At 40.8% G+C, this 26542-nt stretch overlaps 1 protein-coding gene across 1 annotated transcript in view; it reads left to right on the forward strand.

Moving 5' to 3' along the window:
- CHGA (chromogranin A) overlaps positions 1-26030 on the forward strand; it is a 30652-nt gene extending 4622 nt beyond the window's left edge. The window contains exons 3-8 of the mRNA XM_042441711.1: positions 12361-12454; positions 12785-12853; positions 14242-14340; positions 16167-16733; positions 17269-17720; positions 25382-26030. Of these exons, the coding sequence (XP_042297645.1) occupies positions 12361-12454; positions 12785-12853; positions 14242-14340; positions 16167-16733; positions 17269-17720; positions 25382-25465 (1365 nt within the window). The 3' untranslated portion in view covers positions 25466-26030. The remainder of the gene's footprint in view (positions 1-12360; positions 12455-12784; positions 12854-14241; positions 14341-16166; positions 16734-17268; positions 17721-25381) is intronic.
- Positions 26031-26542: the final 512 nt, after the last annotated feature.

Raw genomic sequence — 26542 nt, forward strand, 5'->3', positions numbered from 1 at the left:
CTTTAATGCATTGCTTAATATGCTATACTTTCAAAACTGCTTTCATCTTCCAGTTTACTGCAAGAGGTTTCCATAGGAAGAGCAGATAGATCTGAACTTCCAGGTTCCCCATCTCTGCCCCCATCTTTCACTGAAATCTGCTAAAAAAAACATTTCTGTATTTCTATGGGTGGAAAAGGGCTTTTGTTGGCATCTCTACTAGATTGATTATCTTTAACTCTCCTCCCAAACCACCAGCCCAAGTGCTGTAATAAATGCCACTCAGACCTCTTTTTGCCAAATTGCAACCTGGAGGGTGATTTTATTTGGAGCTCCCAGCATGCTCTGTGACAATTCTGGAGGCTTCTAAAGGTCTTGGGGGCTGGCTGTGATTTCATACTTGTTTAGCTGCCTCTCTGCTGGTTCAAATCACAGTAATTGTGCAGACCTTTCTCCCAGTCAGAGGTACAGCAGCATTTGGCAAGATGTTCCAACTTACTCAATAGTGGCCATTATTAGAATTCCCTTATTAAAGCCCATAAATGTATTCTTTCCATCACAGCCATGTACATACAGCTATCTGAATATGCAGTTATAGGAATCTGTGTTGCAAGCTCTTCCTTAACGTTTAATGGTGCCATCTGTACCGCAGCATACCCAGTTGGTTGTCAGTGGTTTGAATCCAGAGTTGGGCATGGTAAAACCCAAGTGAGTAATGGAAGTTAGTAACAGCCCAGATAATAGTTTCAAGCAGGAATAGGGAATTTGCAGCCAGTATAGTGTGACAGCCAGGATGATGTAGTAGTTTAAGCATTGGACTACAACTCTAGAAGCCAAGGTTTAATTCCTCGCTTGGCCACGGAAATGCACTGGATGACCTTGAGTGAGACATGCACTCTCAGCCCCAGAAAACTCAATGACAGGGTCACCTTAGGGTCATATAAGTCAGAAAAAGACTTGAAGGCACACAACAACGACAACAATGACAACAACAGATGATGTTGAACTACTTTCCCATCTTTTCTGACCATCGAACATTGGTTAGGCCTCATGGGAACTGAAATGCAACTGCTTCTGGTACACCACACACTTCCCACCCCCTGGTTTAAGGCACTAGGATGGGGCAAGACATTGTGGCCTCTAGATGTTGGACTGCAGATTCCAGCAACCCTAGCCAGCATATAGCCAATGGGTTGGGTTAGAGGAAGTTTTACTCCAACAACATCTGGAGGGTTACATGATTCCCATTCTGAATTAAGATATTCTTCCTGTTGCTGAAGGAAAAGGAGCATAGGCCCCAAGCAATTATTGCATACAAGACCATGATAACCATAGCTTACAGTCAGAATTATGCCCCATGCTAGTCTGCTATGCTGATATGAATGGCTCAAGCATTTTTGTACTGAATTGAGGGGAAGAGAAACAGTGATTATTATTATTATTATTATTATTATTATTGCCCAATATCATTGTAACTGTTGTTGTTATCATAATGATTTCCTGCACTTTTCCAAGACTGTGACTTACAACAAGTGGTTTACAACAATTAAAAAGCATTGTTAAAAATCCACAAAATACAACAGTTAAAAAACAATTAAACAATCAGAAAAAAATAAAACCAGGTTAAAACATATATTAAAATACACACATACATCACTTAGCAATTTCCAGCACATTGTGTAAGATGAGCCTTATATCATTACTCATCAAACGCCTGTTGGAATATGTCTTTGTTTGTGTATGCGAAGAAAGTAGAGAAAGTGTCAATCTAATTTCTCTGGGAAGGGACTTCCAGAGCCGGGGCGCAGCCACTGAGAAAGCCCTTTCCCATGTTCCCATCAGATGTACACGTGAGGGTAATTGGACAGATCTCAGAGCATGGGTAGGTTCATAAGGGAGAATATGGTCCTTCAAATAACTTGGACCTGAGGCATGTAGGGCTTTAAAGGTCATGGCCAGCACTTTGAATTGTATTTATTAAGAAGTAAGTAACTGTTACTTACAAGGTTCTCAGTTCCCATGAGTCAAATGGGAGTTGTAATAACCTCTTGCTTAAAGGAACTGGGAGAGCAAAGTTTTGAAGGTAGAAACTCTATTCCCACTGAACGTCATGTGGTCTTCTGAGTAGGATTGTGTAAAAAAACATGTAAAGTACTCTGCACAATCAACATGGTATACAGGAGAGGTATGAAAAGTTATTTCTTTGAAGTCTTAGAACCCCTCCCTTGGAGATTCTGATCTAAATCCAATTGCTAAGCCCAAGTAGGATAAACTCACAGAATCAATGGGATATACCCAAATTAAGACTTGTGGCTGTGTGCCTTCAGCTTTCTGATTTATGGAAGCCCTAAGGTGAATCTATCATGGGGTTTTCTTAACAAGGTTTGTTCAGATGGGATCTGCCATTGCTATCCTCTGAGGCAAAGTGTGTGACTTAGTCCAAGTAACTCAGGGGCTGGACAGACCGCCCCTAAGACGCGGCTGCACGCCACGTCCCCAACCCAGAAGGTCCATGATGCAAAAAGAAACCACAAAAGATGCTTCCTTTTGTGCTGCAGAAAAGTCACCATAGCTGCTGCAGTTCTTCCGTGGCTCTTTGGTGCAGTGCATCTAAATGTTGTGCCAAAGATGTAGCATGACACTGCCCGCCATCCGGTGGGGTACACAATGTGATGCTGGCATGACGCATGGGGCAGGCGGTGTGTGGTCACCACAGCTCCACTCTGCCCTCACTCTGGCGTTTCATGCTGGTCTGTTGAGGACCCTAGTGGGTTTCAATGGCCAAACAGGGATTTGAACACTGGTTTCCTGGAGTCATATTTGATCTCCCAAACCAATACACCACACTGATTCAATGATAATTTACCATTCAGTGGATCTACTCTAGTTGGGACTAGCAATTGGATTTAAGTTTCTGGGGGTTATATTCTGCTAAAAGTAATATTTCCCAGCTCAAATTTGAATGAATGATATTGCCATTTCCAAAGCATATTTGGAATCGCTCACTTCTCTTTGCAAAGTACCAAACTGTAAACAACTGAAACAAGTTTGGCCCCCTGCTCTACCACCACATCCCATGCTGACTTTGTTCATCCAACACTGCTGACAATGCAGGAAGCTCAGTGCAGTGTGAGTTCTGAATTCAACCTTCTTCTATTACAAAACCTGCCAACACCTCCACATTGATTTTTCACTAGGTAGACCCATCATTCACCATTCACCTTTCTGCAGTGCTGAGCATACCGTGAAGCAACTTGATGGGTGGTGGCAGCTTTGGGCAGCAGATTGTGAGAGGAAAGTGCCATTAGTCTTAAACCAACTCTAATCTCTGCATATCCTTAACAAGAAAAAAAGATCCAAATGTACTGTACTCTTCTATCTCTGAAAAACAGTTTAAAGGTATGCCCTGCCAATGCTCAGCACATCCTGTACAAAATCTTAGACTGCTTGCTGCTGCATACATTTTGAAAGCCACCTGAGTTGTCAGAAAGCCTGATGCTTTCATTTTGCCCAGATTGGGATTGCAGTCTGCAGACCCAATGCTGACCAGTTCAAGAGATCTTTCTAAATTAGAGGCACGTGGCTATGATTGCTGATGGCCTCTGAGTCAGTGAGGAAGTGACTCTCTTTTTGCAGTTTAGTGTGAATTTTAAAGGACCTGTGACAGTTGCTGAACCCCAGCCACAGAAATATATCTCCCAGCCTTCAAGTTCCAAAGGAGGGCAACTAAAATGGTGAAGGGCCTGGAAATCATGCCCTATGAGGAATGACTTAGGGAACTGGGGAGGTTTAGCCTGGAGAAGAGAAGGTTAAGGGGTGATATGATAGCCTTGTTTAAATATTTGAAGAGATGTCATATTGAGGAGGGAGCAAACTTGTTTTCTGCTGCTCTAGAGACGAGGACCTGGAACAATGGATGCAAGCTACAGGAAAAACATTAGGAGGAACTTTCTGACAGTAAGGGCTGTTCGACAGTGGAACACACTCCCTTGGAGTGTAGTGGAGTCTCCTTCCTTGGAGGCCTTTAAATAGAGGCTTGATGGCCATCTGTCGGAATTGCTTTGATTGAGAGTTCCTGCATGGCAAGGGGTTGGACTGGATGGACCTTGTGGTCTCTTTCAACTCTATGATTCTATGATTGTATGATTCTATGAAATCCAGAGCTGATTCATCACTACACTGACACTAGCCACCACTGACTACAGGAGAAACTAAAAAGAGCATGACTTTCCCTTCCTATAAGTGCATAATGTGAGCTTTCCAGCTTCTCTGCATTCCTGAAAGTAATCCAGATTTTTGCAACCCTGTCAAAAATCTCTACAGGCCATCCTAATAGGGATGGATGGCATGGACCCCAGAATGGGGGTGACTATTGAATATGTTGCGGGTTGAGTTCCTCTGAAAGGATCGGTTGAGACTGAACCACCAAGATTCCTATGGAGTTGAGCCTCTTCAGGCATTATCAACCAGAAGAACAAAGAAATGTTAAGATGGCCATTGTTGTTGAACACTCTCAGGAATAATAGCTGCCTGCTTGCAATCTATCCTGCAGACATATACTTGGGAGTAAGCAATACTGAACACATGGAGGGTATGTCCAAGTACACACGCTGCTTGTTAGAGTCTTCATATTTAAGGGGGCTCAAATGATAATAGATGAGGAAAGTAATTTGTCCTCCCTTGAAAGTACTTGCAATAGGCAAAATACCAACCTGTCTGACAATGCTGACCTCTCAACCTTTAAAACAGTTCCAGAGTCTCTGTTCAGTGGATAGTAGTCTCAATTTCCATAAAGAGAGCCACAGGGCTCAAACTTATCCAGAAAGAGTGTCTTTTTGAGCCTGGAACTCTAATTTTCTAATTATAGATATGTACCTGTGTGACATGAGATAAAGGCTATCGATAGCTAAAAAGTCAACTATATTATCTCCAGGATCAGAGGCAGTGTGGTTTGGAATACCAATTGCAAGGAAAAGTGAACAGGAGACTAGTTTGGTATTCATGTCCTGCTGGTTTTCATGTCCCTATAGATATCAGATTGGCCACTATGTAAACAGAAACCCAGATTAGATGTGATTTTAATCAGAATCAGCATAACTCTTCTTGTTATGCACTTGTTGTTGTTGTTGTTGTTGTGTGGCTTCAAGTTGTTTCTGACTTATGGCAACCCTAAGGTGAACTTATCATGGGGTTTTCTTGGCAAGATTTGTTCAGAGGAAGTTTGCCACTGCCTTCCCTAGAGGCTGAGCCCAAGGGCACCCAGTGGGTTTCATAACCAAGTGCAGAATCGAACCCTGATCTCCAGAGTCATAGTTCAACACTCAAATCAGTATGCCTCAATCACACTGCTAATACTCAGAAAACTTATTAAAAGGTATTACAAATATGTTGTGGGCTATATATTTCAGATTGAGCTTTGACATTCCAAACAACTTTCTGGGCTCAGGCTCATTACATAGCCTATATAACCAAAAGAGAAATTGTAAGATTTTCCCTAAAACAGGCATAGTGTTGTAGCATATGTGAATGTTGGGATACAGAGGCGCATTACATACCGCCAGATTGCGGAGGTCTCCCGCCGCCGCCGCTTGCAGCGTCCGGGAGCCGCAGTGGCCAAACCGCAGGGGTCCCGGACGCTCCAAGGAAGGAGCATGAAAATTGCGCTCCTTCCTGGGCCCCGGAAAAGACATCGTGAGGCGCTAGTCGCGCACTCGCGGCATCACTTCCGGGGCGCAACGTGCGGACGCACAGCGTCTGCTACATCAATATGGCGGAGACCGTGTGGAAAGGCCGCCGCCGTTTGTTATGGACTCTGTCCATAATAGGAGTAGGGGCGTCTAGAAGAGACGCCCCTTTTTCAAACTGGAACGTCCTGAGGACGTCCGAAATGGCGGTCTGTAACCCGCCAGAGTCACAAGGAAAATGTACAATGTGGGTTTTAATAGTAACCAGGCATTAAAGGGTTACTGTGAGCCATAATGATTAGGCATTTCAACAGAAGTGACATCAAAAAGATAGTCAACAAGTGCTGTAAAGTACTGTAGGATGCTGCCAGTCTGAAAAGTCCCTCAGGCACTCTTAAGAATAAAAGCCTCATCTGAGAGAAAGTTTACAGTGTCTCTTTGCTCATTGAGAAAGGGAGAGGTGTTTCTCCAGCTCACAAACTGCTGACTACAGTCTCGAAGGTGGAAAATCTGGTGCCCAACGTTGATGTGTTGCCTCATGCGCTGCGCAACATCAGAAGCGTTTTAACAATGAAGCCATTCATCTTTCACAAAACAGGAAACTGGATCAGATTATCTTCACGATCCCTTCCAAATCTGATATTCTATGAAGCCAATCAAATTAAAAGTAGAAGAATGCAACCATACTTTTAATTAATTCAGCCTCACTTCTGGTCTTAGATCTACTTGCCAAAGATGTATGAACGTTCATTCCTGGTCTCTGCTTAATATGGTGATTGGCTACAGAGTATGGAAAATCTCCTTTTTTTGGACTGCATCTTCAAGAATCTGCAGCCAGTATTCCCAGAGACTATGATGACTGGCAGGTCTGTGAGTTGTGGTCCAAAAAAGTATCATTTCCAAGCTCTGCTTGCTAACTTTATTATTCTAGAATTTTCTAAGGTTTAATCATGGTACAGTGGAGCCATGCTTTATGATCTTCTGGAAATCCCATTCTCCTTCCCTCCCATGGGATTATAAAGTTTTGTGGCACTTGGTGCAGGACTCAGTTGTGAACTAATTTCTCCATGATGTTTTTCATGCCCCAATTTGGTTGTTGTTTAGGCAGCAGGTTAAAGACTTTCTGTTTTCTAATGTTTTCAATAGCTAATACTGCACAGTCATCAATAGTTTGATTGCTTCTGCATTTAATGATGAGTGCTACTGAGTGTATTAGTTACTTTACAGTGCAGTTCTATGGTTCCCTGAAACACCATCCACGGGGCCATAGAGCATATTGGATCTCCCTCTCTGAGCTATTGCAGAGGCATCCATGACCCTTATTTTTCCAAGACCAGAACTCTGATATCTGAGAAACCCAGAAACATGCTCCCTGTCCAGCTAGTTTAAGCCAAGCAGGTTTTTGTATGTCTCAGATGTCAGAGCAGTCCAAGACGAAGTTTAAGACTGCCCTGTTCATATTTTACAATAGATACATTGCTGTTAATATGCTGGCGCTTACGGAGAAGCAAGTAAAGATTGTGACTATGTAACCCACTACAGTAAGAATACATAATTGAAACACTGACTTATTCATATAGACACATATCACCCTGACCATAGAATATTCCACCTCACCCAAAAGATGATCCAAAACATGCAGAGAGGGACACAAAGAGACACGTGGTTCTTCTCTGCTTGGGGCAAGTGAAATGTGGTCCACCAGTAAAGTGGGGGCAAAATGTGACACCCTGCCCAAAACAAGCATCAAAAATTGGGCAGAGGGTAAAACATGTCTTTTTGTGTATATGTGCTCTGATACAAACCTCCAGGAGTTGTGGCTTGGGTTTATGCAAGTTGGAACCCCCCGCCCCATCCTGAAAAACCTCTCAAAGCATATTAGAAATTGGCTTTCCATTTTTGACTCCCCCCCCCCTTGCCACTTTGTTATTTTGGAGTCTAATGCTGCCTATATTCGGTTCTGGGATGAAGATTGACCCTTATCACTACCAAAGTTGCCCATCCCACTTCAATGATGCTGAAATGTATTGTTAACAGTGAAAAGGTAGCCAGTTTCAAAACTAGAGAACAGTCATATGCCTCTAAATCTAAAGCTTTAAAAATGTATTACGAATAACATGTTGTGCTAATTCAATGAATGTTTTTGAACAATGAGGGAAACAAATTCACATTTTGCTTTGTACATGACAAAGCCCACACCTGCAAAACTCATTAAATATCATAAATAGTGAATTTTGACTCATGATTTCATTCTTCTTCTGCCCTTGTCCCTGATCAGTGATTAGAAATCGGAGATAAATTGCTATTTAAAGGCTGAGAAGGCATTGGATTGAAATGAGCTCCGTCTTGCAGCTGTGAAAGGTTTTATATGGCACAGGGGCTCAAGAGTGCAGACTGGCAAAGATTTAGATAGAACAGCAGCAGACGGGTTTGCAGATGGCTTATGGTTTCTTTAAAAAGTAGCAATTAAGGTAATGGTTCGTGTAACAAATGAAAGATTTCTACTGCTGATGTTAACAATAACAAATTAATTTTTGGAGCTCACCAGTGATTAACACACACACAAATGAGAATAATAGAATCATAGAGTTGGAAGAGACCTCAAGGGCCATCCAGTCCAACCCACTGCCATGCAGGAATACACAATCAAAGCACTCCCGACAGATGGCCATCCAGCCTATGTTTAAAGACCACCACACTTTAAGGGAGCGTGTTCCACTGTTGAGCAGCTCCTGCTGTCTGGAAGTTCTTCCTAATGTTGAGGTGGAATCTCTTTTCCTGTTAATATTCCAAGTTCTAGATCCCCCGCTATGGTAGAAGGTAAGTCAGGCATAGCTTATGCCCATTCCCTCACTATCCCTTCCTAACTCTGCCAAATAGTTATTAGTAATCCTGCTATTCCACAGAAGAAGCAATGAAGGGATGGACTGTGCATAGGCCTCATTCCCACGCTCACCACCCCCTCTACAATCTTGTCTTTGACTACTAGGGAGAAGCTTTGAAGGCTAGTTGTGCACTGTTGCTGAGAAAATCCAAATAATATATGATTTGTCTAGTCAAATAACAAAAGATCCACATTAGAACACTTATACCATGCATCAGCATGATTTCTTTGAACCAGATCAAGCCTTCCAACAGGCTCCATACTCTGAATTTTGGCATTGTTTGTATCTGCTCAGAGGTCACTGAAGTCTTTAATATGAAAGATCAACTGTGGGTTAACTGAGTTGCGCATGAAACATGGTACCTCTGAAATAAATCTACTGCAATAAGTCTATTTCTCCTTAAGATGTCACCAAACATATTTCTTATAATGTGTGAATGGGCTAAAATGCTTAAAATGAAGCCCTTACAGAAGAACTGTTGGGATATATACAGTGCTAGGTGAAAAGTGGAGAACTAAGGATGAAGAATACACCTGTTGTGAAATCAATTGAGTGGGAGAGTGGGATTATGGAATGATGTGGATGCCCTTATGTTGCAACGCTAACCTGCATAGCTAATGGTGAGGTGGAAGCTGTAGTTCAACATCTAGAGGGCTGTATATTCCTCACACCACCATCAATCCAATTGCTAGTTACAACTAGAATAGATCTATTGATTCAATAGAATTTATAGTAAAGCTAACTTTAAAATTTCCCCTTGATTAGATGGTTCTCCTCCAGTTGGAGAAGGCAATTGATTTACTTTTTGGAGAAAAAGTGGGGAAAGTGAACTTGTGCAGATGTTGTGCTAGGATGTCCAGGACTTGAAATACAGTAACATATGGAGGACCACACATTCCTCACCCATTTTCAAGAAGATAGCCATGTATTTGAATGCATAGGCTGTTTGAAGAAGAAACAGGAACCTTGAAGTTGTTCCTCAAGAAGTAGTTCCTGGACAGCAGACATAGCAGTCTCACAGGTGACCTGGTCATGATCACCAGTCCCCCATCCACACTACACAATTACAGCAATATTATTCCACTTTACTTGCCTTGGTTCCATCTCTAGAAGTATTTGATTTGCTTCCAACACATTGAATCCTAGGATCTACAGTGTAGGGTGAGGCATTTAGGATCTCAGCCAAAGAGCACTAGTGCCTCCTCAAACTACAAACCCTATGGGATTCCATAGGATTGAACCATGGTGTGGAATAATAGCAGTATAATCATGTAGTGCAATGGTTCTCAACCTTTGGTTCTCTAGCTTTTGCACTTCTGTTCCTAGAAACACTAGCCAGCCTGGACCATGGTGAGGAATTCTGAGAGCTGAAGTCCAAAACATCTGCAGAACCAAAAGTTGAGAACCCCAGTATAGTGTGAATGGGCTCCAGGTCAGCAATTAGCTGTATTAATTCTTTCTAGATTTATATGTATACACATTAATTTATGTACTTTTAATGCAAATCTGCACTCCCTTTTGCCCTCTTTTTTTGTGAAAAGAGGAGACAGTTAAGTGTTGGCTGTAAACAAAAATGAGACGCAGAGATTTTTGATCTTGTCTACCAAGCACGCAGAAGTAAAATGGTTTCTTTCCATTTGGTTGTCATTCCACTTGTTAATCTGAAATGTCAATACAGCAAAAGTAATTTTCTACAGAGATGAGAAGGATTTGCCACTTACATGCTGCAAACATTTGGAGAGGCCTTGAGTAAGGAACATGACTGGCAACTAAGAACCAATCACCAACTCATTGTGATTGAAAGAGCAGCTGGAATAATCTGGTTTCAGTCTGGAGTGGTCGATGATAGGTTTCAGTTTAGAAAGCTTTTCGATTTGTTTTGTTAAGTATTTCACTTAGAGAAAGAAAGAAACAGTACTTTATCATAGCTTAAAATGTCCTCTGTACCCACCCTGACCCATTTTACATGCTTCATTGATATGGGAGCCACTGTGAATTATTGCCTCCTTTACAAATATGATTAAATTGGGACGTGCAGCTCTGCATAGGTTCTAAAAGCAGATTTTAAACATTTCAGAACATATTCCTGGGCTCTTAATCCTTCATATTCATGACTGATAAATTGGGATATGAAGCCATAAATTTTAATGTAGGTTTGGAAAATATGAGGTTTAAAAGAAATATAATGTTTTTAGCTGAGACCAATAAAAAACTCTCTCTGTGTGTGTGTGTGTGTTGGAGGGCAGCAGAGCTTTAATTCTACTATATCAAAAGTTAGAATGTAATTGAAAAGTATTTGTTCTTATTATTACTCTTAACTACTATTTGTTGTTAGCTCTGTGATCTTTTAATTTATGCCAACAGCAAGCTACAGTACCAGAAAGTTTCCCCAAACCATAAAGATCAAAACTAAGAGAAAGAAAAGCCAAATGGACAGCACAATATAGAACAGGTCAATAGCACTTAGTTGTTGATCCGATACTTGAAACATTGGGTTCCACAACCATAGTGGAAATGGAATAGCATCCGTATTTCAGCAGACCGACTGTTGAGCAATTTCTGACCACAGCTCTAAAATATGTTGATTTTGGGAGGGGAAATATTTTTATTAACATAGTGTGTTTAATCTTAAAGTGGTATCATCATCATCATCATAATCATCATCATCATCAAATATTAAATGAAAAAGTGAAGGAAAGCAGATTAGTAGCAAATGGCCAACCATTTGAACCCTGAGCATCTTCTCTCTCTTTCTGCTTGGCACTGTTTATACTGATGACTTGTTAGGTAAAGGTAAAGATAGTCCCTTGACATGAATGTCTAGTTGTAACCAACTGTAGGGGGCAGTGCTCATCTCCATTATTAAAACGAAGAGCCAGCATTGTCCGAGGACTGCTCTGGTGATCATGTGGTCAGCATGACTGCACCAAATGCTGTTACCTTCCCACAAAGTGGTACCTATTTATCTACTTGCATTTGCATGCTTTTGAACTGCTAGGTTGGTAGAAGCTGGGACTAGTGACAGGAGCTCATCACATCATGCAGCATGTGAACTGCCAACCTTCCAACTGTCCAGTTGTCAGAAGTGGCATCTTAACCACTAAGCCACCACATCCCTTGATCACTTGTTAGCATTTACATTATTCATTATTCATGAAAATGGCCTCAGATAATTAGTTAATAATACTAATTCATAATCATTCTGTAATCTGAGAGTGTAACATTGTGTAGCCTTTTTATATTCAAAAGTTAGACAAATAGAAATGGTCCAAGAAGTTTGCTTTTTAATATGCTTAAAATAAGCAGGTGGATCTATTTCATGTTTTAGATCAAAACCTTCATCTGGGTAGGGGCCAGTAAAGAACTGTTGTATGGAATCATGTATTGGAGAGTTTACCAGTTGCCTTTTATCCAAAGTTAATGTAGCCTGCTGTGATACAGATGCTTCATGAGAATAGTTAAACAAATGGTTCAGAATTAAAGTAAACTTCTAATTCAGAAAAAGAAATAAAGAAGAAAATGGCCTCAGATAAAGGACACAGAGGAATGTACACTGAGTATTTTAGAACCCTAGACATTTCATGGTGTAGTGGTCGGTTAATGCTGGATCCCATGTTCAAATCCCCATTCAGCCATGAAGGCCTTGGGGTTCCTTGAGCTTCTCACAAACTTCCAGTCTCACCTGTTTCATACAGCTGTTGTGGTGATAAAATGAGGGATGGAGGAGGAAGAAGCACATGTACTTTCCTGAGTTCCTTGGAGGAAGAATGGGATGTAAATAACTGCATGCAAATACATACTTCTCTTTCTAGGTGATGAAATGCATTGCCGAGGTCATTTCCGATACAGTGTCAAAACCAAATCCACTCCCAATCAGCCAGGAATGCCTAGACATTCTTCAAGGAGGTACAGTACCTTGTTTTAATCTATACCTTTCTATAGGGATAGAAGAAAGGGTTAGCTCTGACTTGCCTGACTTGGCTTTGGTACAATGCCTTAAAATCTAACTTTAACCACTGATAAAACAAAGGCTAATGGAAACATTCAAGTTGAATGAAGACACTGAAGTTGTATTCTAAATTAAATGTTTTTCTGTCTTTAAGTAGGCTCCAGTAATTAACTTATTTTTTTAAATCAGCCTTCTGATGTGCTAATGAAATCACAGTGGATGGAAAATATCTCATGCCAACTCATTATGCCAATGGACTGTTCACATAACAGTTCCTTTTCTTACAGATGAAAGAATCCGTTCCATTCTTCGTCATCAAAACTTACTAAAGGAACTTCAGGAAATTGCACTCCAAGGTACTGTTCTGCTAGAATCATTGTGTGTGTATGTGTATGTGTATGTGGGTTAGTGTTTCTGTGTGACAGAGACAGAGAAAGAGAGAGAAAATAATTCTTTGTTAGAAAGACTTGGTTCCAGTTCACCAGAATGTAATTCGTGCTTAAAGCTGTGCAAGGAATATTTACTGTAGGAATGCAGAAAAATACACAACATAACTTTTACTCTTGTGAACCATAGTTTTCATTAAAACAACAGCAGCGACAACATTCTGGTTCTAATGAGCCTAGACATAAAACTAAAAGTCTGTGATCAGAAACTCCTGTGGTGGCTGAATGACAAGTACAGTACTGTAGTTGACTGTGCCTTACCCAGTCCCTTGATCTTCTCCAAATCACAAATAAATTAAGCAACATTTAAAATGTAGAATAAATTATGCAAACAGGGTTTTGCATAATTTATTCAGGCCACTGCAGAATTTAGTTTAATGCAGTTTGGGTTTGGGTGTGAGGATTGGCAAAGAATTTAGCTTCCCTGAAGGTTGGTTGGTTTTGTGTGGAACACACAATATTTTGTTTACAGGCCATCTTTTAATGCAACACTTGTTCCTGGTGGGATGAATATTTAAGCCCAGAGATGGCTGTGTTATAACATATCTGATCACAGTATAACACCATAGATATCTATCATGCTACTGTAAATACATTTTAATTAACTGAACTTTGGAAAATTGCTTTGATCTCAAAAGGAGTACTACTAAACTGAGATTCTGGTATAACTAAAAGGTTATTTCAGATAAAACTTTGATTTTTAATTGGCATGGTTCAATGCTGTGGCATTCTGGGAACTGTAGTTTTGCGAGACATTTACTTTTCTCTGTCAGATAGCTCTGGTGTCCCGCCAAACTACAACTCTCAGATTTTCATAGCATTGAGCCATGGCAATTAAAGTAGTGCCAATTATTATTTCTGGATTATTTCTGCAGAACAGATGCAGTCTTAGTGTGTTTGTAATTATGGTTTTATGGCTGCTCATGCCATGGTTAAACCCTTCTTCCCATATGCCATAGTCCGATTCCCAATACGTACCACCTTGGTCCTCTTGTTTGCTATTTTGAAAGGCAAAAATAGACGTGCACGGTAAAACACAAAATTTTACATAACATGCGTTTTTATTCATAAGGTCAATTCACCCTTTGCAGTTTAAAGTTTGAAGAAATTCAGCTATGGATAAATTTCTTGGTTTTCTTATGTGTTGGTTGTTATAAGAAGGACTATGCTGAAAAAGTTCATACTGGAAAATAAGAAAAAAAAAGCCACAAAAGCCAGGGGGGGATGCGCTATATTTTAAAAGGAAAGTGCTGTCAAATGTTTATTTCTTTCCTTGGTAATTTCTGCATGTGAAATAGGAGCAAATGAAAGGACAGAGCAGCAGAAGAAAAGCCATGGCTTCGAAGATGAGCTTTCTGAAGTCCTTGAAACCCAAAGCGAGGGGAACACAGAAAGAGGTTGGTGTCAGCATAACCCTCACAAAATCTGGGCAGAGTAACATAAAGGTGGATGTGATTTCAGATGGCCTTGGCACACACACCTGTTCCACAATGGAAGCCATTTGCTGCTGTGATGGGAGCATGTGATATGATCTTGCTGCTGCTCCCATCCTGTTAGAAGCAGCTGAAAAAGCTTCAGCTACATAGTCATGTCATGCTTCTAAGCAGCAAATACAAACCCTTCTTTGTCTCCTTCTTATAGGATCAACCCCAAGACATTTTGATGCCTCATATAATTTTTTTTAAAAGGTGCTGCCTGCTCTCCTCGAGTCAATATGCATAGCCTTTAAGAGTTGCCAAATTATTTTGGCCCCAAAGGCAGAAAATCCCCAAAGCAACTCTCCCTATCCCTAGCAGTAAGCATAGAATCAAGCATCTGTGGTCTGAGAAATACACACACACACACACACACACACACACACAAACAGAGGGGGGAATAGATATATATATAGAGAGAGATAATATACATACATACATTCCAAAGATCAAGCTTTGATTTTGCCATGTTATATAAGTATATATAAGCGACACCTTTTTCCTGTGCCTCTATATTTAATGGGAGCTGAGCATCCATTGATTTTGGTACCCACAAAAGTTTCTGGGATAATAATCCTTATTATCTAGAGGAAATTCCCTCTTCTACACAACTGTTAAAGGTACAGGAACCCTATCCAGTTTTCAGTCTTACAATGGGATCTTATTATCCAGTAGATAACTGTTGAAGAGGGAATTTCTATAGGTGTTGCTTGTCATGCAACCAAGTAACAAGCAACAAGTAATTGCCTCTTCTGCACTACCATTGAAGGTAGAAGAGCCCTCTCCATCTTACACGCTGGCATCCCTAATCAAAGGAAATTGAGTAACCCATGTTACTACCTTTCATGGTACTCCAAATCATCTGTCTGAGACAATGGCATCACTCTGCCCAAGGATAAGGCCAGTGCTGCAGCCTGCTAGCTTTATCAGTCACTAGAAATAAAAGCTGGAAGTCACAATAGCAATTATGAATATGTAGCCTAGTGATACTCATTAATGACTGATTCATATTCATAATCCCTACAGAATATGTAGGGATTGGGAAAATGTAGGGATTGGAGAGAAAAAACCCTAATCCTCATTTACCAGGCAGCAGCCACTGAGAGCAACAGCGATCTGTTTTCTTTCAGTAGACATTTCCCTCTTCTTCCAGTAATCCCCAATGGGAGGAAGAATTGTGATAAGAATCATGCTTCTGACTGTCACACCAGACATTTTTGTGGGAAGGAATGGTGGGGACATCAGTCTGCTGTGTCTCAACTGACAGGAGAACAGACCCTCCATTGCTTGCAGCTGCTGCCACCCATAAATCAGAATTAGGACGAGTCTGTCCAGGATTAGGATGAGTCTAGGAACACACCCAAGTTGTGAGCCTGATATTTCAGGGGGAGTGTAACCCCATCCAGCTCAGGCACAGCTCCAATTCCCTGATCAGAGGAGCACCTCTGTCTTGTCTGGATTAAGCTTCAATTTGTTTAATAAATTAAAAGTTAAATAAGAGCATACCAAATTGTCTGGTCTTTTTAATGGATTCCCAATCAAGATGTCCAAGGATTTGATTTTGAAGAGCTTGGAAATTCTCTTTTGTATTTTATGTCACTTTAAGGCAACTGCTGCCCCTGATTGTCCTTGAGCTTGTTCAGATAAGCAGACTGCAAAGAAAATCCAGATTTGGGGTTATTTTTCATACAGAAAACATCCTCACGAATAGCCCTTTCCTTTTTTCCTTTTATTTTTCTGACTTTCAGAGCTGTCTGAGGGCTCTCCCAGTGAGGATCCTATTGCCTCCTTGGCTGAGCTGGAAGAGGCAGAGAGGAGTCAAAAGAACAGTGAACGGGGTGTTTCAAAAGAGGAGGCAAGAAACAGCTTGGAGGAAAGAGAGCCCAGGACTCAAGACTTTGAGACTGAAGATGACAAGGAGAACACCACAGGATTTGAGAGCAATGAGGTTGGTGAGGGTGAAGAATTGCCCTGGGATGACACGGCTGTAGACAACAACATCCACACTGATGTCCGAGATGATGAGCCACCTGAGCAGAGGCGTGGAGAGGATGAAGATGTCCTAGGAACAGATGAATTTGAGAATGAGAAGGAGCATGCTTCCAGACACAGCCAAGAGGAAAGCAAAGAGGAGAGAGAGGACAGTGTCAGAGACCGGGCTGAGGAAGAGGAAGAAGAGGAGGACCAGGAGGAAGAGGAGGAGGAGGAAGAGGAAAAGGAAGATGATGAAGAGGTGGAGGATGAGAAAGAAAGAAGCACCTCTGAAGAAGAACATCCTACCAGTTTAGAAGATATGGAGGATCAAAGAGAGGATGGTATGTCTACCCACTTATGTCCAAGTCCCTTCATTTGACTTTTTGTGGTCTATACTCATCCAAAGTCTGCTTCACTCTGACTCTAGTAGCCAGGTGATAAATTGTATTTAATCATTATTGCCTAAGTAGCATTGGTTTTAGCATCAGTGGGAAAGACCATATGTATTCTGCAGCCCATTGCTAAGCATACTTATTTGGTACCAGACAGACTACCAAAATTCTTAATAGATGGACAAGTTATGAATCTGATGCGTTGCTTCCAGGCATCTGAAGCACAGCATTCCTTTGCTCTCTTTCCTTACTATAATGTGTACTGGTTGTTTGCTATGGAAATACCTGAGATTCTGATGGGCTTGGTGTAATGGTTGCATTTTTAGATTTGAAATGTCTTGGAGGTGTTCCTAAAAATGTCGTATTTGATGTAGCACTTTTGGAAGAGCAAGAATAATTTGAGGGCTGCAGAAAGGAAAGACTGGGTTTTAGTTAACCAAAGCCAAATAAATAATCCATATACATCTTGACTGTTTCCCCCCAGATAACCAAGACACTAAGGGATTTGCAGAGGATGAAAAGGCTGCAGAAGAAAAAGAGAGATACCACCATGTGAAAGGAGGAAGGCATCACCCTCTTGATGAAGCAAAGCAGGGTGAAGATGCCTCCCATGCCAGGGATATTGTAAGTGAAGAAGTAGAAGAGAACTCTAGAGATTTAGAAGATGCCAAAAGATGGAACAAGATGGATGAGCTGGCCAAGCAACTGACCACAACAAAGCGTGCAGAAGAAACTGAAAGCAATGAAGAAGACCCAGACAGGTCTATGAAACTGGCTCTTAGGGCCCACAAGTATGATTTCCGTAATTCTGAAGAAAACGAAAGGAGACCACAGAAGCATCATTCAAAGGAGGAGAACAGTGAAAGAGTCTTTCCTCTTGTTGCCATGCCTGAAGAAAAGAAGGATGAAGAAGGAAGTGCTAACAGGAAAACAGAGGTAAGGCCTGCTTCATTTACAAGAATAATTTTTTCCAGGAATATGCTGAGTCCCAAGAGGGTGAGTTTTGTGGCTGAGTGATACTCACAGGCCCTCCAGATGTTGCTGGATTATGACTCCCATCATTCTTTGCTACTGGGATGATGGGAGTTAAAATCCAACAAACCATGAAGGAGCCATCCCTGATTTCACATAACAGTTTCATTATTATTCATTGGAGTAGCAATAGCAGTAGTAGTACCAGGTGATTCAAAAAGAATGGTGAAAAGTAAAGCTGTTTTTGTTTGGTTTTGCACCATTCTTTTTGAATCACCCTGTATTAGAAATAGGAAAGACATTGTTTGTAAGGCCTAGTGGAAGGATAAGACTGACATTAATTCATCTAAATCGACTCTGCAAGGGGATGCAGAGAGAGAGAAATTCCTCTGGCTAGACTGCCTAAGAGATTTGTACATAGAAATCATAATGAATCAATCAATCAATAATATTGTATGAATCAAGAATGCCTTTTCCATTTCCCCCCCTCATGGTTTCTATCATAATTGGTGAGTTGAGTATCAAGGATCTTATAGACCTGGTGCGTTCTGGAGTTCCCACTTCCTGCACCAAAGCAGAAGTGCTGGGTGATTCACTCCAGCATGTTCTCTTTCTGGTTGTAATGTTGTGTATGGCAGTGGCATCCCTAGGTTTAGTGTCATCTGGTGCAAGGTGATGGCCTCCCCTGCCACCTCCACTCACTTGCTCAGGTGCCCACTCACCCAGGAGGCAGCCAAGCAAGTGAGGGAGTGAGAGGGGATAGAAAGGGCATGTTTGTCCCTTCTCCTTCATCACCACTGGGCTTCCTCCTGAAGAGGGAACCCAGCAGCAGCAAAGCTAGAAGGAGCATGCTTGCCCCTTCTCCTTTGCCATAGTTTCCTCCAGAGGGAGACAGGAAGTGGCAAAGCCAGGAGGGGCATATTTGCCCTTTTCCTTCACCACTGCCATGGCTTCCTCTTCAAGTGGGAGCCTGGTTGTGGTGAAGCCAGGAGTGTCACTCTCACCTCTTCTCCTTTGCCACCACCACAGCTTCCTCTTCTCCCAAAGTGTGCTGGTGCATCACAAAACTTTAAATCTTAGGATTCTGTAGGATGGAGCCATAGCAGTTAAAGTGATGTTTATTTCTATAGTGTCAATGAACCCAGTAATACTGGAATGTTCTTAAAATATTTATAACAGCATAAGAATGCAAAAGTCTCTGCATACCTAATGCTGTGGCACATTTCCATTCCATGCTCTGTCTCTAGCAGGCAACTGATTCCTCGTTTTTTCCAACAACAAAGATTTTTTTCTCTATCTGCATATTTTGCATCTAGCAGCACACCTTTTTTTTAAAAAATAATAATGTTCACAACCTTTTCAGTCAGAGCTCTCTCAGCTGTGCAAAAACTGGAGGTTTGGTACAGAGAAGAGGCAGGAAATGTGAAGGCATAGTAACCATGGGTTGGAAAACAGAGGTTGCGATCATATGGAATCTTGTGTTTCGTGGTGCAGTGAAGCACTAGAATTCTCTGGCTGAAACGTCTAACTATTCTTCCCTAAATTGAAAATCCCAGGATTCCAGAGGATGCTGCCATGGCAGTTAAAGAAAAATCATACTCCTATTGTTGTATAGTATGAAAGGGCCTCTGACATACAGTTTATACACCTCACAATGGGGCATTTAAAGAGGTTTGGGGACATATTTTTTCATATAACTACTACTTCAAGCAGTGATTTTTGGCATTTTGAGGGTGTTTTCAACCCTCCAAGTAAGTTAAATATTTCCAGGCAAGTCTGGGAGCTTTGATGAACCTCAGAAGGACTTGGGGGCACAAAAATAAGTTGGTCTGTGATTGATACTTTTCCCCACTCATGTTATATATGTTATGGGGCCTATATACATCGTTTCAAAATCCCATACCATCAAACATTTCACAGAAGAAAACCAGGACACACGCTGCCAAGCAAAATCAGAGTATGGTCAAGATAGCAAAAGTCATTCATGAGAGAGGTTGCAGCTGTCTGCTTTTGCATGAGCCTACTGGGACGGGCAACGCTCTGCTCCCTCCTGTTCTTTCCCTCTGCTGAATTAATCACTTTGCAGCAATTGGAGTAAGCAGTGAGGCAAAGGGAGAAAGTGGAGAAAGGAAAATAAAACAGGGACATTTTAAAACCACCTGAAAAAATAGAATTAATTGGGACTGTCCCTGCTAAATCAAGACAGTTGCAGAGTATGAAATGCCAGAGCTGACTATTCTCCTTTTGATCCAGTAACTTTAATCTTTAGTTTCCAGTGATGAGAGGCATGCCTAACTTGCCACAAAGCAAAGAGAACAGTTATCCCCATTTCCCTCAATGGCAGTAGTTCTTGCTCAGAACATAGCCTGTGCCTTTTTTTAGCACACTTTCATCCCTGTATTTTCAAGGACAAGATACACTGTACTGAAAAACTGTCAGGGAGGGAGCCAGCAAAACTTGACAACAGTCACTCAGTAGCAGCACCTTCAGTTCAGAGAAGATAAAAGGAGAGGGAGGAAAAGAGCACATCGTTTCCATTGTTTATCTACTGAGGTGTCAACAACTATGCTGTTAGGAGGAGAAACAGTGGGGTCCCTAGGTTTGGTGTCACCCAGTGCAATAATGCACAGTGTCACCTTCCTCCCATACCACACCATACAGAATTCTTAGTAATGTTTTTTGTACTAATGAATTGTAATTCCCGTGTATCCCGTGTATGATATAGTTGTGACATAAACAACTAGCAAAATTAACATTACACTTTTAAAGTACAATATCATATGCACAGTCTAAATGTATTTCCATGTACATAGTATCATGTGGCTAAAGTGAAAATTTGGTAAGATGTAATTTTTTCAAAAAAAATGTTTAAAAATTTTAAAACTTTTAATTTTTTTAATTTTTTTACCTTTAAAAAAAAACCTTGAGGCCTCTCTTTTCTCCTCCTACTGAGTCTCATTCCACTTACACCGTCTCTTCAGTGTTTTAAAGGGATGCAGTTTAATGCCACAGCCCATTTCTGCTCAAAGGCAGATGTTTGGGGAGCAGGGGTGTCACTCTCTGTTAGGGGGTCACCTGATGCGGTGTGCACTCCCACACTCCCCTAGTGATGCCCCTGAGAAAGAAACACAGTTGGGAGGGGATTGTTGAGGATGGAGCAAGCTTTCTGCTGCTCCAGAGATTAGGATCTGAAGCGATGGATTCAAACTACAGGAAAAGAAATTACACCTCAACAATAGGAAGAACCTCCTGACAGCAAGAGCTGTTCAACAATAGAACACACTCCCTTGAAATGTGGTGGTGTCTCCTTCTTTGGAGGTCTTTAATCGGGGGTGCTTTGATTGTGTGTTCCTGCATGGCAGGGAGTTGGACTGGATGGCCTTTCTGGTGGCTTAAGTAGACTTACAGTAAGTAGGGCTGGTGGGAGGACTTGTGATAAACCCCTGGGGAGTTGCTCCCAGTCTGTACAGCTTCGCTTTCCCCAAATGTACTGCTATGCACAGAATGATAGAATTGGAAGAGACCCCAAGGGTCATCCAGTCCAATCCTTGCCATGCAGGAACTCACAATCAAAGCACCCCTGAAGATGCCCACCCAGCCTCTATTTAACAACCTCCAAAGAAGTCCACCACACTCTGAGGGAAATGTTTTGAACTGTCTAGGCAAATAAAGCAGCTTCATTTGGTTTTTTAAATGAGGAGTAGGGGATCTTCATCCCTCTAGTTGTTGAATAACTCCTCCTCCCATAATGGCTCTCCATTGCCCATGTTAGCTAGGGATAATGGGAAATGGGGTTCAGGAATATTTACAGGATTAACACAGAAAGCCCATCCCTGTTCCAGGTAGTGTGAGGTCTAAAACATGCTGCAGAAATAATCCAGTTTGAGACTGCTTTAACTTCCCTGGCTCAGTGCTAGGGCATCCGGGGAATTGTATTTTATTGTGGCCCCAGAGCTCTCTGACAGAGAAGGATAAATGTCTCACAAAACTATAGTTCCCAGAATTTCATAGCACTAAGGACAAAGCAGTCTCAAACTGGGTTATTTCTGCAGTGTGTTTCAGACCAGGAACTTGGGTTTCTTTTTTCCTATTGCCCATCACAGGAGAGGATAACATGCAAAGTAGTATATTTTAGATGAGTTGCACTGTACATATGTGTGTACCAACGCACAGAGAGAAAAAGACACATGCAGAGACACAGTCACCTTGGCACTGGAACAGAAACAGGGCATCTTGCCCCATAAGTGAAGGATTTCCTGTGATCCTACCAAATCCTCTTTAAGTCGCGAACATATTGCTGCCTACGCTGAATCCAAGCTCTGTCTGCACTTTCATTACATTGAAAGGCATAGAGCTTCTGGCTCTAAACAAATCTCTCTGCCTTTTTATTAAGGAAACCTGAACAGAGAGGCTGGAGGGAAAAGATGATCCCCTGGGATGGCATCAGGCCCACATCAGTGATCTAGACAGGGGAACAGCATGAAATGATAGTCACAGGTTTAAACAAGTGAACATGACCTGGTGACTTATTTTGAAGAAGGAGTAGCCAGAGGACTTTATTTCAGAATGTGCTTTCAGAGGTATTTTTAAATTTTGGACTTAATGGAGTTACTGGAAGTGGCAGCAAAGTGTGTGATAATGCTACAGGGCTTTATCTGTTTTTAACTAATTTATGGTTTTTAATCAGTTTTATAGTGTTTTAATGTGGTGTTTTAAAATTTGTTTAAAACTTTTTGTAGATGTTTTTAATTTGTTGTTTTTTGAAGTGAAATGTTTTTTTTAAAAAAAATTATGTTATTTCCAATGTTATCAAGTGACATGTTTCAACACGGCAGGTATAACAGGGACTTTTACACAATTAATTTTTTATTTTTTAAAAAATGATTGTCATATGTAGCCATAAGTCAGAGTCAGTTTGAAGGCATGTAATATTTTCTTGGAGTGTTGTGTGCCTTCAAGTCATTTCTGAATTATGGTGACCCTAAGACAAACTTATCATGGGGTTTTCCAGGCAGAATTTGTTCAGAGGGCTGAGAGAATGTGAGTTGCCCAAGGACACCCAGTGAGTTTCCACGGCCAAACGTTGTAGTCCAACGCTCAAACCACTACAACATGTGTTTCTTGCTTTGTGTATTAGTGAAGTTTTGTTTCATGTTGCATGAGAGCCATCGATGTTCTTGTGACCAGAAAAACCTGTTTGGTGTCTCATTCACCACCCAGAGAATTTTACTGAAACTGGAGCATCACCTGGGTATCTGTTGACTCACTTCTAGCTTTTTTCTATGAGCATGTAAAATTCTCTTCAACAAAGGGACAAACATCTTCTGAACAGCAGTTTCCAGTGTACTTCATTTCTCACAGCATGACATATTAGATCAAGGATGGTAATTGAATTGTATAACCCCCCTATATGCTGAACTGCAACTCCTGTCATTCCTCACCTTTGAACATGCTGCCTACAGATTCTAGGACTTGCAGTTCACTGACACATGGAGAGCCACAGGTCTTGATCTTTTGCATTAGAGTGACCCCATCTTCCTTAGATACAAGGGATCCATTTGGTCACCCTTGCTATTGCAGGTGTGCATTTTCTGTTAATCTGGCCTGTTTGAATCTCTATTTAATTATTGCACGCTGAGAAGAAGGGGACAGAAGGAACTGAGAATGAATTCCAGATTGAAAAATACTTCCAATATGGTGCTGAGGTATACAAGTAATATACAAATCAGAAAATTAGATCAGAACTGTGTAGGGCAGCAATCTTCATTCAGAAAGGCTGGTGCTACCATTAGGAGAAATGAGGAAACATCTTCAGGCAGTGGATGCTAAGAATCACAGTTGTGGGCCCTCAGTTGTCCACCCCAATTCCTTGGACTTTCCCCTTTTTCCTGTGTCTCTGAAAAAGGTTTGGTGGCCTTGGTCTCCATCTCCATCATCAAAGCTGATGCAAGGTTCAATTTGTCAGTCTAGTCAGCTTGCAGTTTGCTTTCATGCTTCCTTTATTATTGATTTTCTCTTTTAATTTTGGATTACAGCCTCAAGAGCACTGTGACTTCTGAAAAAAGGATTGTGTTGTAATTTTTTCTTTTCTTTTCTTCCCTTCCCCCAAAAAAGCCAGGGCAGTTTTCTAAAAACTTGAATATAAGAGAGAAAGAGAGAGAGAATAGTCTTTAAAACTTGTTTAGAATCTCACCTTATTATTTTTCTTATCTAAGATATTTAAACCCTACTTTTCCATTCGAAAGAAAACTTCATAAAACAGAACAAAAGAGGCAGTAAAACTATAGAGCACACAAATACTGGGTATAAAATCCAAGACTCTAGCATAAAACAAAAGTTGAGAAATGTAGTTAGAAATGCAATCTTCAAAATAAGTCTTAAAACAGGAAGCAAAGAAAGCTTTACAAATCTCTCTGGGGAGTGAATTTGAGAACCATATCTTTTAAACTGCGTTTCAAATGGCAGTTTTATCTTTTTAAAGATATAAATTTAAAGATACATTTTAAAGATGAATTTTAAATTGCATTTTATTCTCTTAATGACTGATGTCTCGTAGATATATTGATGTTTTAATATCATGCTAGATTAATTTCATTTTCATGTCCACTTCTGTATGTTTTTAGTTGTATTGATTTTTAATTTGTAAGCTGCTTTGTGTCTCATTTTCTTTGGAAAAAAGCAAGATATAAGTAAATATAATAACCACACCACCACCACCAACACAGGGTCATTACTGAAAAACGTCTTGTCTCTTTCTCTGTCTCCCAAATGGTCTCCCCGAAAGGTGAAATTCCACCTTTGCAGAGCCATATGCATGCACTCCATCTGTTCTGATTTGGTTAGGACAGTCTTGATTAATCCTCTGTTGTCCCACTTTCTCAGCTGCTATCAAAATCTCCCCGTTGTTTTCTCCTCCACAGCTTACTTCAATTTATGGCAAACTCAGTGCAAAATTAGGCCTTATTCCCATGTACAAATAAATCAGTTTGTGATCCGAATCGATGAATTGATTCGACAGCGGAGTGTGGTTCACACTACATTTGCCCCGATCACATTTTTTTCCTGTAAAAATGTTGTTCACATTGACAAACCGATCGATTCAAAATGGACCCAATTCAGCAGGCCAAAGGGCAAATTTAAATCTACATCTTGTTCACATTTGTGCTGAATCGATTTATTGAAAAAGAGGTGGAAAAAATCAGCATCAAAAGACGTGGTTTAAATAGGTCTAGCTCACGCCCCCCCCCCTCTCTGAACCACTTCAGCGATTTGGTTCAAGTGTGACCCAGAGTCATTTAAACTGCCTCAAACCAATTCGCGATCCAGTTTAAAACACAGTGGGAATGAGGCCTTAGTTTGCTCTCAGTTAACTCAGCAATGGGGAGAGGGGAGATGAAGGAGGATAATTTTGCTCTTCCCTATAGACCGAGGCAAGAACAAACTGCTGTGGCCGCTGCTACCTTCTCTATTCTTCCTCACTGATCACTTTTTGCCATCTTGACCACACCCTGATTTTGTTTGGTCACATGTCTCCATTTTCATGTGTGAAATTTTAGTGGATAAGCACACACAGTGTTGTAATGATTGGCAGCACTGAATTTCATGTGTCTCCTTTCTTCTTCCAGGACCAAGAGCTGGAAAGTCTGGCTGCCATAGAAGCAGAACTGGAGAAAGTGGCCCACAAGCTCCATGCCCTGAGAAGGGGTTGATGCTTTAACAACACGTGACATGAGCAAAAAGCCAGAAGTTTTAATTCACCATTTTAAACACTACAGTTTAATTTGATTTAATTTTTGAAAGGAGAATGTAATAATGGAGCAGGTGTATTTTTGCCTAGAAAGCCAGTATCGCTAGGAAAAATGGCCACCTCCCTCTGTTTGTATGTGTGTGGAGTAGTACTGCTCTCCATCATCACTTGCTTCTTGTTCGCTTTCATGTTCGATTTATGAGCTATCGTTTTTTTTCTTGTAACTTTGGCATTACAGTATCACAAGCCGTGCGATTTATTCATGAACTCTTCTGTTGAGAAAAAGGGATTGCTTTCTCACTCCCCCCTTATTTTCCTTTATTTTGTTTTGTTCTGTATTTTTAAAAATCCATGACAGCTTTCTAGAATGTTTTACTTCTCATATGACTAGTTTTCCTGGATATAAATAATAATAATAACTTGCAATAATTTGTTAATCTTTTGATTAAAAGACGAGAAACTCTGACTGTAATATATTCTATATAAAAATTCAGGACAAAAATAAACACACAACTTTGGGCTCCTTCCTTTGTCTCTCTCAGTTGTAGTTCAATGAAGCTGTAAAGAACAGAACTCTGAATGTGAATAAATGAATGAATGAAATTTATTACGGTCAGTGACCAGTACAAAACGCTGAATGTAGTTGGGTTGGGCTGGGCTGGATTTGAATCCTTATTCATCATGTGTGTATTTGTCTTTCTTTCTGTGAGTGACCTTAGGCTAATCAATATTCTTTGAAACAGAGGTGGGCAACCTATGGCCCCAAACTTTGTTGAAACTGTTGAAACTGTTGAAGTCAACCATCTATGGGGATCAACAGAGGCTGAGTACTACTACTTTTCTTCAACATGTCTAAGGAGTTTATCACACGGGAGAAATCCTGTGCAAAAGCAGAGGTTTAAACTAGAAAAAAACCGCAAAAGCAGATTGATTTTCACATGACGCCGTTGTTAAACTTGTGTTAACCTGTACAGAAAGTGGACAGAAAGTTGACAAAAGCCACTCCTTTTTACCTTCGGAAAATCCCAAAAGTAAAAAG

Source organism: Sceloporus undulatus, chromosome 1 (assembly GCF_019175285.1).
Source record: "Sceloporus undulatus isolate JIND9_A2432 ecotype Alabama chromosome 1, SceUnd_v1.1, whole genome shotgun sequence".
NCBI lineage: Eukaryota > Metazoa > Chordata > Lepidosauria > Squamata > Phrynosomatidae > Sceloporus > Sceloporus undulatus.